This window comes from Vulpes lagopus, chromosome 19 (genome assembly GCF_018345385.1).
Source record: "Vulpes lagopus strain Blue_001 chromosome 19, ASM1834538v1, whole genome shotgun sequence".
Taxonomy (NCBI): domain Eukaryota; kingdom Metazoa; phylum Chordata; class Mammalia; order Carnivora; family Canidae; genus Vulpes; species Vulpes lagopus.
The window spans coordinates 17,941,598-17,959,802 of record NC_054842.1 but is presented as its reverse complement, the minus strand read 5'-3'; the positions used below and the strand labels follow the sequence as shown (position 1 = coordinate 17,959,802).

At 39.5% G+C, this 18,205-nt stretch overlaps 1 protein-coding gene across 6 annotated transcripts in view; it reads left to right on the top strand.

Annotated features, from left to right (window-relative positions):
- LRRC3B (leucine rich repeat containing 3B) overlaps positions 1-17,032 on the top strand; it is a 90,841-nt gene extending 73,809 nt beyond the window's left edge. For all 6 annotated transcript variants that reach the window (XM_041733676.1, XM_041733677.1, XM_041733679.1 and 3 more), the window contains one exon: positions 15,768-17,032. In XM_041733676.1, coding sequence (XP_041589610.1) covers positions 15,932-16,711 — 780 coding nt within the window. In that variant the 5' untranslated portion in view covers positions 15,768-15,931 and the 3' untranslated portion in view covers positions 16,712-17,032. The remainder of the gene's footprint in view (positions 1-15,767) is intronic.
- Positions 17,033-18,205: the final 1,173 nt, after the last annotated feature.

Below are 18,205 nucleotides of genomic sequence, written 5' to 3'. Positions count from 1 at the left end.
TTGTTGACAAGAGCTAAGTCCCTGGGTAGCTGTTAATTTTTCCGGGTGATTCCCAAAAGAAAAACAAGCCAACTCAAGGCTACACATTTCTCTGTGCAATTTCAATGAACTACACAGTATGGAAAAGATAAAACCATAGATCTCAGTTCTGATTCCTTTTTTTTTTTTTTTTGCTTTGTTTTGTTTTGTGTGTGTGTGTGTGTGTGTGTTTTTTACTATGAAAAGAAAGTGTTTTGTTTTGTTTTGTTTTCACATTTGAGAGAAGCCTATGTTTACCTGGAAAGATAAAGGGCTCAGGTGGAGGACAGGAAGAGGCAAGAACATTTCTAGACAAGATACAACCCATTGATCTGACCTGGGCTGCCTCTTTCATCCACCGGCATAATTAGGTAAACAGGAGACAGCCTACCTGATGATCCTCCTGTTAGAATTATTGCCATCGACAGTATCCAGGCAAGTTCTTTGTATGACTTTGTTGTTCTATGAATACTGGTTTGTTTTTCCATTCTGTCATCTTCTTTAGGGAAAACTTAAATGGTTGATGTTTTTGGTTTTCTTAAAAAATACGTATCACAGGATAAAATAAATGAGGAAATTTGTATCTTCGCTGATCCCCAGGCGGTCTGAGAAGATGAAATTTGAAACTGTACATTAGAGAGCCTCACAAAATGAAGAATCTAAATCTGAAATCAAGGGCAAATTACATGAAGATTGGGATGATTTATACATCACTTAGTTTCTGCTAACAGATCAGAGGGGCAGCAGTTCTACTTGCTTTGATAAGACAGCAGTTCTAGGAAGGAAAATCTAATCTATCCTTCTAGAAGGAAGGATAATCTGAGTACAAATAAATTCCCTATTCACCTTTAATTGAAATCAGAGCCCAGTGTCAGCCTCAGATCATCAGCCTAGATTATTTGGTGAGAATGTCTGATGTTCCAGGTCTGGGCAGGCTCATTAAGGGGTTAACGGGCAAAATGGAAGGGGAGCCTCTGGGTTCTGCCCTTCAGGACAGTGTATGGGAGAGTGGGTTCCATTGGTTGGAAATCTTTTGCAGACCAAACAACAGGTGAGAACCTCAGAGTGTCTGCATGCCGGTTCTAGCTCCTGAATTAATAAAATGTTATTTATTTCAGTTCTGTTTCATCACGATTGCTAAGACATGACATTTCAATTCTTCACTGAACCTCTAGAAACTTTGCTTCCTTTGTAGTTGTTTCTTTGATGTTTGCCTTTGTGTTTTCCGGATAGCTTCTGAGAGCCTGAGAGATCTAGCAAGTGCTTGAATGGCTACTCACATATGCCCAGAACTACCACACAGGCTCTGTGTCCAGGATATGTTTAAAACAAAAAAATCAGTCAACAAAGAGAAATAACTGACATCTGTTGTGCACCAACTATGTGCCATGTAGGTAGTTTACTAAATAATATCACTTTATCCTTATTGAAAATAGAAGCAGTAAATACTTTTGTTAACTTCATTTGCAGAGGGGGAAACAGAGGCAAGGAAACTGGGGTTCAGACTGAGCCCTTGCTCCTAACCACTGGCTGCACATAGAGCACTGACTTCATGCTGGCCATTGTGATAGGCACTAGGAATATATGAGCCAACAATATTAAAATGTGTTATTCACATTTGACCTAGGAACTGGATGGATATCTTCCATCTATGTATCAGTTTTTCTGGGTTGCTTGGAGGTTACCATAACAATATCGAATATCATTGGCTATTATAGTTAGCAAATATAATTACATAATTTGATTTCTATTGATAATGTAACTGCTGATATTCTTTAGCTTTGAGTAATTATAACATTCTTGAATGATGTCACTATGATACTTTTATTAAGAAGCATATTCTTCTATTAGTATATATATACATTAAGCAAATATCAATCAGTTGTCATAAGAAACATGTATATTAACTTTTTAATTATTAAAATAGTCATATGTATCAACTGACTTTTAGCTAACAAGCACCCCCAAACTCTATGTCATTTGTGTTTCTTACAAATTCATGGGAAGCTGAATGGTTTTCCTGGTCTTAGCTGGGTTCTCCTATGAGTCTGTGGTCAGCTGCAGGTCAGAGAAGTTGACTCTGTTGATCTAGGATGGAAGTGTGGACAGGTGTAGGCTATAGTGACCCAACTAGGACAACTGCCCCTCCACTTCTCTTTTTTTTTGCCCCTCCCCTTATCTGATTGCTTATCATCCAGCAGACTAGGAAAGGATTGTTCACATGGTGGCTTGAGGTGGTGGAGGGTTCCAAGAGCAAAAGAAAGAGCATGCATGGCTTTTTGGAGAGGCATAGGCTTGGAACTGGCATAATGTCACTTTTGGCTTATCTGTGGTCAAAAGAAGTTCTGAGGCTAGCCTAGATTCAAGGAGGGGAGAAATAGATTTCATTTTTATTTTATTTTATTTTATTTTATTTTATTTTATTTTATTTTATTTTATTTTATTTTATTTTATTTTATTTTATTTTACATAGAGAGAGAGAGAGTGTGTGTGTGTGTGTGTGTGTGTGTGTATTTAGGAGGAGGGAAGGGAGAGAGAGAATCTCAAGCAGACTCTGCACTGAGTGCAAAGCCCAACATTGGGCTCAGTCTCACAATCCTGAGATCATGACCCGAGCCAAAATCAAGAGTTAGAGGCTTAACCAACTAAGCTGCCGAGGTGCTCCTAGACTCCACTTCTTGATAGGAGTAATTTAAGGTTATCTTGCAAAAGGACATGGATAATACAGGATGGGGAATAATGGAAATTGTTTTTGAAAACACCCTACCACAGCACATGAAATTAAGTATTATAATGCACATTTTATAGATGAAAAAAATTGAGGCCCAGTGTTAAGTAATATGCCCTAAAAAAACAAACTGATAAATAGTAAGTTGCTAGCACTAATTCATAACTAGTAAGTGGTTGAATGACAAAATTAGGCAAACTTAGGCATATATAACTCCACAGCCCTTTTTTTGACCATGCCATTAGGTTTTCAAGGTCTTTAAGGATCACGATATTAAATGATCTTATCAAAAATGAAAATGGCACCTGAGGATAAGGAAATAGGAGAGTATACAATTCAAAGATAATAATAACCCATTCATTTTCATTTACTTAAAGACATGAATAGTTTTAATCAAGGGGAATTTCTTTAATTAACTAAAACCATCCTAGTGATAGTTATGGATTATTCATTTTTATTAGCTGGCATTGACTCTTTCTCTATAGTAATATTATACAGCCTGACTGAGACAGATCAAGTGCAAATGCAATTCTTGTTTGCACAACTTGTCACCACATACCCCTCCAAATATTCGGGGTATGACCCCTCCTAGGGCAAAATTTCTCTCCATCATCAAAGTAAAGTGTTTTGTCCAGTGCTTTGCATATAGTCGATGTCCAAGAAATGTTAGCCACCATCGGAGTTATTCCCTTTATTACATTAAGGATAGGGTCACACTTTGGCCCTACATTCTCCTAGCAGAGAGAAGACAAATTGTAAGATGATGATGGTGATGATAGTAACAAAAATAGTTGTCGTAGAAGGGACAGTAATAGTAAACTCGCATGGAGACTTTATCATGTAACAGAAGCTTTTCTAAGTGTTTTATATGTGTTATCTCAGGTCAGGTAATCCTTATGAAACTCCTTTGAGAGAGAGACTATTACCCCATGTTCAACTGACAAGACTGTGGCATAAAGAAGGTACATAATTTGTAAGTGGCTAAGCCATGATCTCTGTGCGACCTAATTAAAACCAGGTCCACACTACAGGTATCATCTGCTGGTGTGCCAGTCCTCTGGTAGTCTTGGGGTACATGAAATACAATTTTAAAGAATTGTTTCTCATTTCACCTTGGGTTTCTATTCTGTGTCACTGAAAGGAGATAAGCCATACTCTAATGAGTATCCCTAAATCTCTCCTGCTTTATCAGGAAGGGCTTTCTTTTCTCTTGAAGTTCTTTTGTTATTGTTTATTTTATAAGTATAGAATCTCCTGTCCAAATTTTCATTTGAGAAGCTGGAAATTTTCTTGCAAGTTGAAAGATTGGAACACTTTTATATTCGTCACTTTCTATTTGCCAGTTGTTAAACTTTTGCCACTTTGCCTCTATCTTTCCACATAAAAACATAGTTTTATTTTCCCTGGGTATTTTGAAAGTTGCAGTTGTCATGACACTTTACCCCCAAATACTTCAGTATGTGCCTCTTAAGAACAAGGAGTCTCCCCTTCCTACTTACATCATAAAAAGCCCAAGAAATTTTTATTTGATACAATAATATCAAATATAGAGTTCATATTCAAAATTTTCCCCTAATTATCCCAATAATCTCTTTCCTAGCATTTTTTTCACATTCATAAGTCAGTGTTTTGCATTCCTTTAGTTGTCATATGTCTTTTTTCTTTCATCAGTGATAGTTCTACAGACTATTTTTGGTTTTGTGTGTGTGTGTGTGTGTGTGTATGTGTTTTTGTTGTTGTTGTTTTGATTCCTTTCAGTGACTGAAAAGTTCTGATCAGTCACCTTGCCAAAGTATCTCAAGTTCTGGATTGGTCAAATCCTTCCCTCTTGATTAGATGCAGGTTAAATATATTTTGACATAAATACTCTTATAGGTTATGTGAGAATCATATCCTAGTCTGTTATGCTTAGGAAAAAGACATAGAGGTCTCTGGAAAAAGAATGATCTGATATTTTAGGAAAACAGCCAAATACTGAAACCCACAATAGAGTGTAATCTTTAAATGGCTATTGATAGTTCTGAAGCACATTTCAAATATTTTATTTTTGTCCTCATAACTATGAGACCAATGAGGTGGATGTTATTGATTATTCTAGGACAACATAGGCTTAGAAGTATGTATGATCTGCTAAATTCCCAGAATTCATTCCTCAGAAGCTGGGCTTTGAATCCAGTTTCTAGATCTTGGTTTGGATCTCCATCCTGTACTTTTCCCACCAAGTCAATGGATAAGGTTAAGCAAAACAAGGTTTTTTAAAAAATGGTAACAGTCACCCATCCTATTCAGAAATGCAACTGAATTCACCATAAGTTAGTGTTTTCTAAAAGCAGCTTTCAGGTTGGCTCAGGACCCTGGTGAGTTTTAGGGAGCCTACATTTATGTAGATTATGTGTTAAGAGCTTGCAAAGCACTCACTGTTAAATGTCATAGGCACTTGCTGAGAAGTAATAATAGAGAATCAGAAAGAAACTGAGATGGATGGGTTCCCACTCAATCTCCCTATAAACTTGCAGCATGTTGAATAATAAATACAGATGTTTGCAAAGACATAGTCTCATCTTTCTTTATTCTGTGTTTAGTCCCACAGAGAAAGAGATACTAAGTCCAAGAAAAAAAAAGTGGTTTTTGTTTGTGTATTTCTTTGTTTTTCTGTTTTTCCAATGGGTTTAAAGATAGGAAGAATTTTTTAAATCCAACCTGGAGATCCAGGGGCATTAGATCATGTAGAAAGGAGGCAATGTGTTCATAAGAGTTGGCATTTTTTCTCCTTTTCCCCAATAAATTGAGGGTTTGCTTAAAGAAATTATTTTGTGAAATAAATTCAAAAGAAGAAAAGCAGTGCCTGAACTACCGAGATCTGGGACAGATGGATATCATATCTTTGATAAAAGTTTTGTATGAGTAGCCTTTAAGAGATTCTTTGATTCTTTTTTTTTTTTTTTTTTTTAAATTTTTATTTACCCATGATAGTCACACAGAGAGAGAGAGAGAGGCAGAGACACAGGCAGAGGGAGAAGCAGGCTCCATGCACCGGGAGCCCGACGTGGGATTCGATCCCCGGTCTCCAGGATCGCGCCCTGGGCCAAAGGCAGGCGCCAAACCGCTGCACCACCCAGGGATCCCCTTTAAGAGATTCTTATAGGAAAAGAAAATTCTCTTGTTCTTGACTTTCCCAGAGTTTGTAGGAAGCTGTTAACGGAGGACTGATTTGGCATTTAAAACTCAGTACTTGTGTTTACAGACTCTCCAGATCAAAACGGGGCTGGCGAGTAGAGGAGATATAGAAACCAATGAGTGTTGACTGGGATCTACTATGCAGGCCATCTAGGATCCAAGTTCTGTCCTTCTGCTAACCAGCTGTGTCTCCATTCATTGAGTTCCTCAATTGTGCTAAAATAGGACCAATGATGTTTATCATGTGTATCAAAAAGGGCTACTTAGAGTTAATTAAATGAGAACATATCCATGGACTGGCCCCACAAGCATCTAATGTAATAGAGTTCACACATGCAAGGCAAATATAATTTTAGAGCTTTTGGTTTAGAATTATGGGGGAGGGGATTTTTTCTCAATACTTCTAGGTTCATTTCGCTGGTCTGTTAATTAAATTGACAGAAGACAGATTAATAGGAGAAAACCAAATTTAATTACATACAGCAAGCCCCACAAAAACAATGAGAGACCCCCTAACAGGCAGTGGCGGTGTGTGTGCCATTCTGAGCTAAAATGAAGGGGATGGGGGTCTGAGGCTTCTAAGGGAAGGAAGACCATTCACAGAAAGATGGGAAGAATGAATGTTTAGTAAACCTGTATTTGTGGTGCCATGCAGAGACAATGGGACAAAGGAAGGAAGTTGAACAAACAGGCCCTGCCCATCTCCAGGCATCTCACCACCCCTAATCCATACCCTTTGTACTTACCTCTGGTGGTAGCTCTCTTCCTAAACCAGGACCCAGTAGCTCTCTTCCTAAACCTGGCCCATCTGAACTCTTAGAGGCAGTTGAGAGGGAAGTATAAAGCTCTTTCTGAGTCTTTTAGGACTGGATTGTCTTCAGCTCAAAATAATCATCATGCCAGAGTGGTGCTCTCTGGGGAGACTTGTTCTGAACCCCTTCAGAACGATATGTCAGCTTCTCTCCATCCCTCCTCTCATCCTGCTAGTCTTCCTTTTCAGTAATACTTCCCCAGTGTAAAATGCATTGTGGTCCTTGCTTCTCATCTTCATGGAATCAGTTGAGAAGGAGGGGAAAAAGTATGGTAGTTTATCTGTAAAGAGGTGTGTGGTGCCATGTTTGACCACATGAGCTCTGGAGGCCAAAGGACTTGAGTTCAGACTGTGCCTCTTCTATTCAACATCTATAACAAGTGGTCAAGTTACATCACCTCTTTATGTTTCAACTTGCTCATCTGGGCAAGGGTTGTAATTGCTACCTGTCATGATGGTACTGAGGATTATACAAGGTGACATATGAATAAAATGCAAGTCACTTTCTGCTTCCAACCATTCGTTTAATCTCTGTTTGGTACTGAGGATTATACAAGGTGACATATGAATAAAATGCAAGTCACTTTCTGCTTCCAACCGTTCGTTTAATCTCTGTTTGTGCAGGTGACCATCTTCCTCTAGTCTCTCAAGAACACATCAGTCAGCCCCATGATTTTGTCCAATCTCAGAAAATAGTCACCAACTCAATTAACTTAAATCAAAGTAAAAATTGAATATGAGAATGTAAATGTCTAGCTCAAGAGATTAGCCAATACTCTGAATTTCTTTTAATATTCAGCCGTTCTCCCCTTTTCTGTGTTTCAGGCATAAAAGAAAGGGAAAGAGCATGGTGGGTAGCTGGATTTCTCCTCTCTGCCCCTCTCCCCCACCCCTTTCCCAGGCCTTCAGCAGAACTGGGTTTCAGCTGCTCTTCTCAGAGGCTCACTAGAAGGTAGAGTGAGGCAAACTTGGTGCTTCTCTCTAAGGGCTCTTTCATGCCCCCTCTCCAACCACATGGCTCCCCTGACCCCTGTGGTGGATATATTCCAGATGATCACTCCCCGCAAATCTAAGCATCTACCTTTCAGTTTCTTGTTGCTTAGGTGGCCCTGCCCTACCAAGGAATCCCATGGGACCATGAGCAGGAACCTGAGATACTTTTCACTGGGGATCTCCTTCCTTAGGTGGCCATATCTGACCCATAGGAAATAGTTTTCTATCCCTTTTCTGGCAAACTCTGGGAGTGCAGGTTCACCCTCACATCAAAATATCACTTTGCCACCAAATAATGGGTCAACCTTGTTCTTATTCTAGTACATTCTGCACTATACCCCAGTTCCAGGAATCCTGTAATAACTCTCTCCTCTCCTTGGGGCAGTGATAGGATAGGTGCCTCCTGATGATAGGTGCCTTCTGATGCCTTTGACCCTCAAAGTGGGCAAAGACATACATGTTAGACTCACAGAACATTGTCAGCTAATCTCCACATGGCAACTTGACCCCTCACTTTGGAATTCTATGTCCATTTAATCAGGGATCTGGTCAGAACTTCAATTTTATCATCTATTATTCATGCTAGATGAGTTCATCATTTAATAAATACCTGGCATGTAATAAATGCCGAGTAAACAATAGCTATTGTATGATGTAATGAGAATGGATCCTAATTATTTCAATAAATATTTATTAAATTCTTACCATGGGCAATAAGAGAATATAAAAATGGGTGAGACATTGATTCTACCCTCTGAAAACTCCTGGGCTGGTAGCAAAGATAAACAGATCTCTTTAATTACAAAAGCAATAGTTTCAGGATTTCAGGAGCTCCTGACTTTAAAAATTATGGGTCTGCAAGCAGATTAAACTCTTTCTAAATATAAGGATCCTCAGTTCCTCCTATATCCATCAGCCTTATCAGTTCATATCCTTAACCAAAGGATGATAGCACCTAAATGACTCCTGGGCGAGATCTTCATTGGCAGGAAAGCGATTCCAAGCTATAGAGGTCTTTAGCTGGGACCCCTTCTGATAAATCTCATATTTGTTGAACAAAGTGCTGTTCATCATCAACTTTGCAATTGCTGATCTCTGTTTATTGAGCTCAGGTTTCTGTGCCTGTGTGAGGAAGTGCAGTGGGACAAAGGTTTGGGAAAGGAGATTGTTATAAACAACAGGGGGTCATTAGAGCTTTCCAAGCAGTGGAAATCCATGGTCTGATGCTTACTTTAACCTGGCTTTGAAAGGAGGATGGAAGCCACACATGGGCAGTCCAGAAAGGATGTTTTTGCTTCCTTTCGGAGCAAGAGGCTGGAGGTTTGAACAGGAAAGAGGCAGTGGGGACCCAAAACACGAGAGCGGGGGGAAGGAAGATGGAAATGGAAACTGTTCTCAACAAATCAGGAGGGAAGAACAGGTGGTTTATAGGAGAGGAGGAAGGTAGTTGGGTGGGGATGAAGGGTGAAAATGATTTTACTTTTAGGCATGCCCAGTTTGAAGCCTGGGTTGACTTTTTGTGGCAAGAGGTGGTTGTGAATGGAAAGGTAGAACTAAAGTTCATGAAGAACTCCATGCTAAACAGGCGAATTAAGATGTTGTCTCCATGAGCATGATCTCAAAGAGCAGCAGTAGAGAAAAGTGTCTATACAGTTCATTCACCTAAATTATTCAGATCCCAATGGCCTCTAATTTTTTTGGTCTGGAATTATACTCACGGATGTCTTATACAACCCATACTTAGTCTTTGGAAAACCTGGCATATAAAGAAATCCTTATATCATTTCTATAATAGGTTATAAAGCTAATTTTAGGAATATTCCATTGAGAATATCATACACTCAAACTGTAGTCTTTGCGGAAGTAAATGGAAATCCAAATGAGAACAAGCAAAGGCCATGTTCTCCAAGCTTTCTATAGTAAGGGAGCCAGCCACCATCCCTTGCATTTGGCAGAGGAGACTCACAGACAGACAGGGGAGTGGAAAAGCTTGATGGTGGGGAAAATGAAAGGCTTCGGAAGTGCTGATTGGTGGCTCTTGGCTGGCTTGGGGAAAGCTGGAGGCAGGCTAGCTAGAGCCAGAGCATCATATGCGATTACTGAGGGAAGCAGATATGGCTTTCCCTGGTTAGTCCTAAATGGAAATTAGGAATGAAAATTAGGGAAGCTGGCAGTTATTGATCTGAGTTGGGACAATTGCCACAGAGGTTGTAGTTTGGCTCCCTGGACTGGTTGCAGTAAGTTGTGACTTTGAGTTCTATTTCAAGTTATATGGTCTCACCGTTGTCCCTCTACATATTGAGTCTCTCCAATTGAAACATGTTCCGCTTTTTAAAATGTATTGTCTTGTTATTTGCACAACCCTCTTGGCCACCATTGTCCAAATATCTTGTGCACTCAAAAGTTACCTTCTGAGACATTATGTTCAGATTGGTTTGTCGGTTAATCCCGGGTCCTCCTGTATTAACTTTTTAAAAAAATTTTATGTAAGCAAAAACACACAAAACACCTTTATACAATAGAAAGTTAAATTCATCAGAAGGGTATAAAATCAAAAGACAGTTTCTTCTCTCCCCCTGTCAGCCCCCCAGTTCTGGTCCTTAGTTAACCACTATTAATAGTTTCTTATACATTTTCTTCCATATAGATCTTTTCAAAAGTGATCTATACAGGGCACCTGGGTTAAGCATTTGCTTTCAGTTCAGGTCATGATCCTGGAGTCCCAGGATCCAGCCCCATGTCAGGCTCCCTGCCCGTTGAGGAGTCAACTTTTCCTTCTCCCTTTGCCCCTCTCTCTGCTCCTTCTCCCCCTCTCTCTTTCTCTCAAATAAGTAGAATCTAAAAAAAAATGATCCATGCATATGTAAACATATAAATGCTATACCTGCACTTGCACATTTACTTCCCCCTTTTCAAAATTTTACACAAATAGGATAATGCTAGAAGAACTTCTTTTTCCAAGCTGCTTTTTGAGGTCATCTTTGGAGATATTCACATCAATATAATTCAGTCTCACTTATTCTTGTATTTTAAGATTTGAATAGATACTCCTAAATTGCTCATACAAAAAGAGTGCCCTAAGTATATCCTCATCGGGTGTTTGAGAGTGCTTTGTTTTTATGCCTTCACTGAAAGTAGATATTCTTCCTCATTTTAACCAAGATGTTAGGTACTTTAACTTGAATCTATTTTACTGTCAGTGAGATCAAAGACCTTTTCATATGATTTATTGGTCATTTGTCTACATTATTTTTCTGTCCATTTTTCTGTTAGATCAGTTTCTTATCCCTTTGCAAGAATTTCTTGTATATTAAAGAAATCAATCCTTTATTTGATCATCAGTCCTTTTATTTTGTGTATTGTCTTACTTTTTTGCCATATGGAAGTTTTAATTTCAAGTCCTTAAAATTTATGAGGTTTGGTATTTTTCTCAGTGATTTGAATTTTACTTCCCAAATTGAAAGGCCTGTGTTGCAATGTTGTGCTTTTTAATCAAATCCTTTTTGGTAGCAGAGTTGCATGGAATCAGGACAAATCAGTGTATCTGGTATTTCTTCCTGAATTGGTGGACTCACTTATCTCAGAAGAGTTAATGAAAGCTTTCGGTTAGAAGCCCTGAGTGTCCCTGAGTGGCCCCTACTGATGAGAAGAAAGGAACAGGAAGCAAAGATAGAGTTGTTAATCAACCACCGAAAGATCTGTCTTCTCAGGCAGTCCACTGAATGCACTTTTTTTTTTTCCTTTTGGAAAACAGCACTTGATAGTTGCCACCCAATCCAGGCATTAATTGCTATAACTCAGATACCTGTATGACAGGGAAATGTAAGCAAGTCATGGGTCTGGGGATAAAGTGACCCGCTTTGGGGGCACATCTCATACCTAAATACCACAACTCAAATACCGTAGCTTCCTGCCCCAGACATATTTGAATGGAAGGAGGGAAAGAGGAGAGGGTAGTGTAAGAGTTGAGAAGTACAGAGGGGGGAGTCAAGAGATAGAAAAAAGTGCTGATTAATTTGCTTTGTCCCTTTTCTGGTATGGTTCCTTATTGGGAGGACAGGCAGTGATGCTGCTTTTATTCTTACCATCACCAGTGTGATCCAGCCCTTCTTTGTGTTCTACATACCCTTTTGGAAGTTAGAAAGGAGGCACTCGATTTTTCCAACAGGATAATTTGTTCGCTACTTTGCATTTGTGGGCAGACCTGACTGAAACAGAGCAGGAGGGAGTTTGGGGTTTAGAATGTTTGTTTCAGAGTTAGGTGCTATTTAGCTTTATACTATGCTGGGTGGTAACTGATGTCAGAAGAATACCACCATTTTTCCTATGAGGCACGTTTCCTCATGTCTTCCTTTTCCAAGAACCTGTGTTGACCTATCCCGCAGTTTTTTGTTTTTTGGTTTTTTTTTTTTTTTAGATTTTATTTATTTATTCATGAAAGACAGAGAAAGAGAGAGGCAGAGAAACAGGCAGAGGGAGAAGCAGGCTCCATGCAGGGAGCCTGACATGGGACTCGATCCTGAGTCTCCAGTATCACACCGTGGGCCAAAGTTGGCAATAAACCGCTGAACCACCTGGGCTCCCCTATCCCACAATTTAAGATAATATCAAGCCGGTAATCCCTTTGGAAAATAGTATTTCAGCATAATAGGGTGGAGAGGCAGTCCTTCCATCCTCCCAGCTGCAGATGACCTTGACTCCAATATCTTTGGTTCTTGCTGTCTGCTTCCTAGACATCCAAGGCCTCAGTTCTCTACTTCTTGCATCTCTTCTTACTTCGTCCTGGCTGAGTATGGAGGTTCTGGAGGCTGAGTCATAGCAGCCCAATCATCTAGCCAGTCCCAGAGCTTTTATTTCTCTTTTAATCAAACACCATAGAAAGAAAATGATATGCTTAGTCTGAGTCCAACTTCTCTGAATGCAAGATATTTTGCATTTGTGTTCCTAACAGGCATTCTCCTCAGTGTATAGGTGGATCATTTGGGCATGAAGGATCCCATCTCAAAAAGAGAACTCAAGATGTATCCTAATCATTTCTTGGCTTGAGCCAAATCCATCACCATGGACTGATCATTCTGGAGAAACCAAGGTTATGTCTCAAGGAGCCTACCAAAGAAAAGTTCCATTCTTTCTTCCATCAACTAAGAGTCTACCTTCATTATTTTTTCCAAAGACCACATGTCAACATGTAAAACCAATAGACATTGGATGAGCCAATGTTTATATTAAAAATAAAAATAATCACCATAGGGAAGAAAAAGCACAGCTAGATTCTTCAATATTTTATTGGGTCATTCATACAATAGATATTTATTTAGCCCTTACTACATGCCAAGAACTATGGTAGCATTTAAAAATGCATCTAGGATAATAATAGTAACTGAAACCAACAAGTATTGAACTCTTACTACGTTTTAGGCATTGGGATAAATGCTTTATGTGGATCATCTCATATAATTTTCAAATCAACTCTGTAATTGGGTTCTTTTATAATTTCTATACAAAAATAAGGAAAAGGAGGTTCAGAGAGGCTAAATGACTTGCCCAGGAGCCTATTACTAACAAGGATTAAAGCTGGGAGGCAAAACAGTGTACTTTTCACTTTTTAATTGTTTGCTGTTGTTTCTACATGAGGCAGAAGCAAGACCCTGCCCTCATGAAACTTGTAGTCTAAATTGGTGAACACTTTTCATCAGATAGACTCTGAATCCATCTCTGGAGGAATGTAGAGTATCCTCCAGAGAAGGCTTACCACTTTTCAGCAGGATCTAGGCTGGTGGTACATACCCAATTGATGGGAGTTGATTGATTACATAGACTCTTTTTATTTTCTCCAATTACATCCATGTCTCCCATTTCCTGTGTCCTTCTCATGTTCTCATCCTAGCATCCTTTGCCTTATCCTTCTACCACCCTCTTTCTTCTCTGAGTGTCTTCACCTCCACACCTGTTTATTTTTCCTCTCCTCCATCTAGACAGTCACTAGAGTCCCCAAATATAATGCAATGCAGTTTTGAAGGAAAACATGGAAGGGAGGGAAAGTCACTGCAAATGAAATGAGCTATTGATGGATGGCTTAAGAAGCCTAGGGGTCCTTCTTTAGCATTCTCTGGCATTTAAGGGACTCGGGATTCCAAAAGCACATCCACTCCATTCTCCTGGTGCTAATCTCATTTTTTCCATGATTAACAACCCCGTTCATTATGTTTTCAGCTCACATTAATCTTCTCTTCTGTGAGTTTGGTAACATTTGGAGTCATTTCCCTCTGTATTTATCCATCTGGGATCTTTAGAAGAGATAAGTTTGCAGAGAGTCATTTGTTGCTCATGCAGAAAGTCATTTGTTGCTCACTGAAATGAGAGGAAGGTACATTCTCCTTGTTTCTCAAATCCTGAGAGAGGACCCTCTGAAGTCAGACATGGAGCCCCATTGAAGTCCATAGGGTACTCCATTTGGGTTTGAGCTGCAACGTAACAGCATCAGAAATCACAACAAGCAATGCTTCCTGGATTCTGACTGACTGTTCTCACAGAGCGGATGATATGGGGAGAGATCTGTGGGGGTAGTGGAGAGAATTAGGAGATTAATAAGTCAGAACAAAGCCTTTGACCTGAATCCTGTCTCTACCACTTACAAGCTATTTGACCTCAGACGAATCACATAATCTGTTCAAAATCTACTCACTTCCTCAGTAAACTGGTCCCAATTTTTGCCATTTTGGAAGCTCTGTCCAACAATATTTTATATATATATATATACATATATATATATATAAAATTTACTATTTATATATATGATTGGAGAGAAAAAATACGCTATTGGGAAGGTCTTAGAGGCCAATATATTTAAATTCTTATATCTTATAAAGTCTTGAAGGGGTGCCTGAGTGGCTCAGTCAGTTCAGCATCAGACTCTTCCTTTCAGTAGTCATGGTCTCAAGGTTGTGAGATCAAGTCCATGTTGGGCTCTGTGCTCAGCACAGTCTTCTTGGTATTCTCTCCCTTTTCCTCCCCCTTCCTCTCTGCTCCTCTTCCCGCTTGCGCTCTGTCTCTCTCTCTCAAATAAAAGATTTTATCTCAATATTTCAAAAAATCTCAAATAAAAGATTCTATTTATTTATTTTACAGAGATAGAGAGAGAGAGAGAGCACATGAGCACCAGAGAACACAAGCAAGGGGAACAGCAGAAGGAGAGGGAGAGGGAGAAGCAGACTCCCCACTGAGCAGGAAGCTGATGTGGAGCTTGATCCCAGGACCCTAAGACTATGACCTGAGCTGAAGGCAGATGTTTAACCAACTGAGCCACCCAGGCACCCCTAAATAAAATCTTAAAAATGAATAAATAAATGAGTAAAAATAAAAAGTCCTGGAGGTGTGTGTCATATCTAAAGATCTACTGGGGAGAATATAGTTTGTTTAGAAAACAGAGAATCAGGGAGACAGCTCTTTTGGAGATTCTGGTCTCTCAGTCCCTAGCAATAGTCTGTTGTGAAAGTTGGAATGCATTTATTCATTTCTTAATTCAAGTAAGATGTTCCTTTAGAGAAAATATTCCAACTGGACATCCATTCAAAAGCCATGACAATTATTGCTATCTATGGTCATTAACCATGAAATATTGGTGTTATTTCTCATTGCTGCTCAAGAGCAGGTCTAAATTGCATTAATGCATCTGTTACTGTAGAAAGGGGGGAAGGTCTAATTAAATTTTATTGCTGTCTAATTTAGAAGGGGTTCAGGATGTTGAAAGGACCAGTAGAGATGAGAGAAATCTGGACTGGTTGCTGTAATTCTGTACAACTAAAACCAAGGCAACATAATTCGGAAATGTTGTCGTATACTGACAGTCCTTTTGCCCAACACCTGGGATTTGAGCATGAGACTCCCATTATGCAGATAACTCCCAGTGCTGTTGGTGAAAATTAACTACATAACCAACTCTCCTACCCACGTAGAATGCCAGACGCCTGAGAGCACTTTTAATTGCAATGTACCTCCCTCTGCAAAAGAGCTAATTGCATCTGTTTCCCTTTCCTTTAGGTACCCAAGCAAGGACAGGAATAATGAAGAGACACGTGTGTTAGGTGCAACCTTCTGAACCAAGCAAGAAGGAAATCAACAGTGTGGACAGGGCTGGAACCGTTGGCACGCTTGCTTGTTGGAGTGAATGAGGAATGGGCTTGTGATTATGCTGACATTCCAGCATGAATCTGGTAGACCTGTGGTTAACCCGTTCCCTCTCCATGTGTCTCCTCCTACAAAGTTTTGTTCTTATGATACTGTGCTTTCATTCTGCCAGTATGTGTCCCAAGGGCTGTCTCTGTTCTTCCTCTGGGGGTTTAAATGTCACCTGTAGCAATGCAAATCTCAAGGAAATACCTAGAGATCTTCCTCCTGAAACAGTCTTATTGTATCTGGACTCCAATCAGATCACATCTATCCCCAATGAGATTTTTAAGGACCTCCATCAACTAAGAGTTCTCAACTTGTCCAAAAATGGCATTGAGTTTATCGATGAGCATGCCTTCAAAGGAGTAGCTGAAACCTTGCAGACTCTGGACTTGTCTGACAACCGGATTCAAAGCGTGCACAAAAATGCCTTCAATAACCTGAAGGCCAGGGCCAGAATTGCCAACAATCCCTGGCACTGCGACTGTACTCTCCAGCAAGTTCTGAGGAGCATGGCATCCAACCATGAGACAGCCCATAATGTGATCTGTAAGACTTCTGTGTTGGATGAACACGCCGGGAGACCATTCCTCAATGCTGCCAATGATGCTGACCTTTGTAACCTCCCGAAAAAGACTACCGATTATGCCATGCTGGTCACCATGTTTGGCTGGTTCACCATGGTGATCTCCTATGTGGTGTATTATGTGAGGCAAAACCAGGAGGATGCCCGGAGACACCTTGAATACTTGAAATCCCTGCCAAGCAGGCAGAAGAAAGCGGATGAGCCCGATGACATTAGCACTGTGGTATAGCATCTGGACAGACTGACACCGAGAAAGAGATTCGTTTGCCGTTGCAATAGAATAAGTGGTTTACTTCTCCCATCCATTGTAAACATTTAAAACTTTGTATCTCCATTTCTTTTGAATTATGCCACTGTTGAACTTTTAACAAACATGATGACGTAACAACTCATTTTAGTTTAGGTGACCCACCCCTGAAATGTACCCCCAGTGGTATAACCTGAGTAAGCTACTATCTGAACATGAGTTAGATCCATCTCACTATTTAATAATGAAATTTATTTTTTTAATTTAAAACCAAATAAAAGCTTAACTTTGAACCATGAAAAACAGAGTGACTCATTGGTTCAGAAAATGGTACGGCCATTCCATTGCTTTCGAGAGAAATAGGCAACCTTTATGAACCTAAAGAACTATCATAATGAAAGATGTGTTATTAAGCCCTACTGTACACTGGGGAGCCATAGCTGAATTATCAACCAAGGAAAGTATCTATCAGACTTTAAAGTACTGAGCCTTAGCAAACCTGAGTAATACTACACAGTGCGGCGTCCTGCAGAGGCTTCAGTTGAGATGCTGCTAGGTGTTTGCTGTCCAAAAGTCGGTGTGTTTAGCTATTGTGTTATAAATACTTAAATATAAATATATTTATAAGATAACAGCTAAGCACACTACTTTTATTCTACACTGGAAACATGGAAAAAAAAAACAGAACATATTCTATCCTCAAGGTTGCCTTTTGGTGGGCAGGGGTATGTGGCGAACATAGAAATAGTTATGCTGAAAAAGAAGGTCCTAACAGTAGTGTAGCATCAACTGTGTGGAAGGCATTTTATAAAATTATTATGTCTTTCAACCCTCACTATGAAAGGAGAACGTGACAACTGGCCCATTTAGAGGAAACTACAGGTGGAAGGAGTTCAATGGCCTACCAAGTAGAAAGTACTAGAACTTGAATTTGAACCAAGTCTTTCTTTCTCCCAAGGCTGAGATCTTCTCATTATGTACCTACTGGGTTGGTCTGTAGAGGTATGATTTAGATGCTAAAAAATGTCACCATGTTAAGTGTACAGTTTCATAAGTTTTGTCAAATGTATATACCTATATATCAAGATATCGTGTCCCTGCTACTGTTCGGAGATAGGAGAAAGCTCATTTCGTTCTTGGAGTAAGGAATTGTGGGGGCTTTTTGTTTGTTTGTTTTTGAGGTGACATTACAGATAACCCTTGGAACTTGGATGAGATCTCATCAGAGAGTGATATAGGCAAGGAAGGTAGATGGAGCAAAGACGTAAAAGCATAGGGTGGTATTTAGGATGATTCTATAGAAGTTTGTGTAGGGGAGCAGTGAGAGACCAAGCTGGAGCCATATTAAGGGGAATCTCAATTCTTGGGAGTAAAGATAATTAATAGAATTTATAGAGCATTCACAAAGCACCAAGTATTTTCTTTGGGTTGTATTAATCAATACACCTATTAATTAATAATTAATTATTAGTGAAT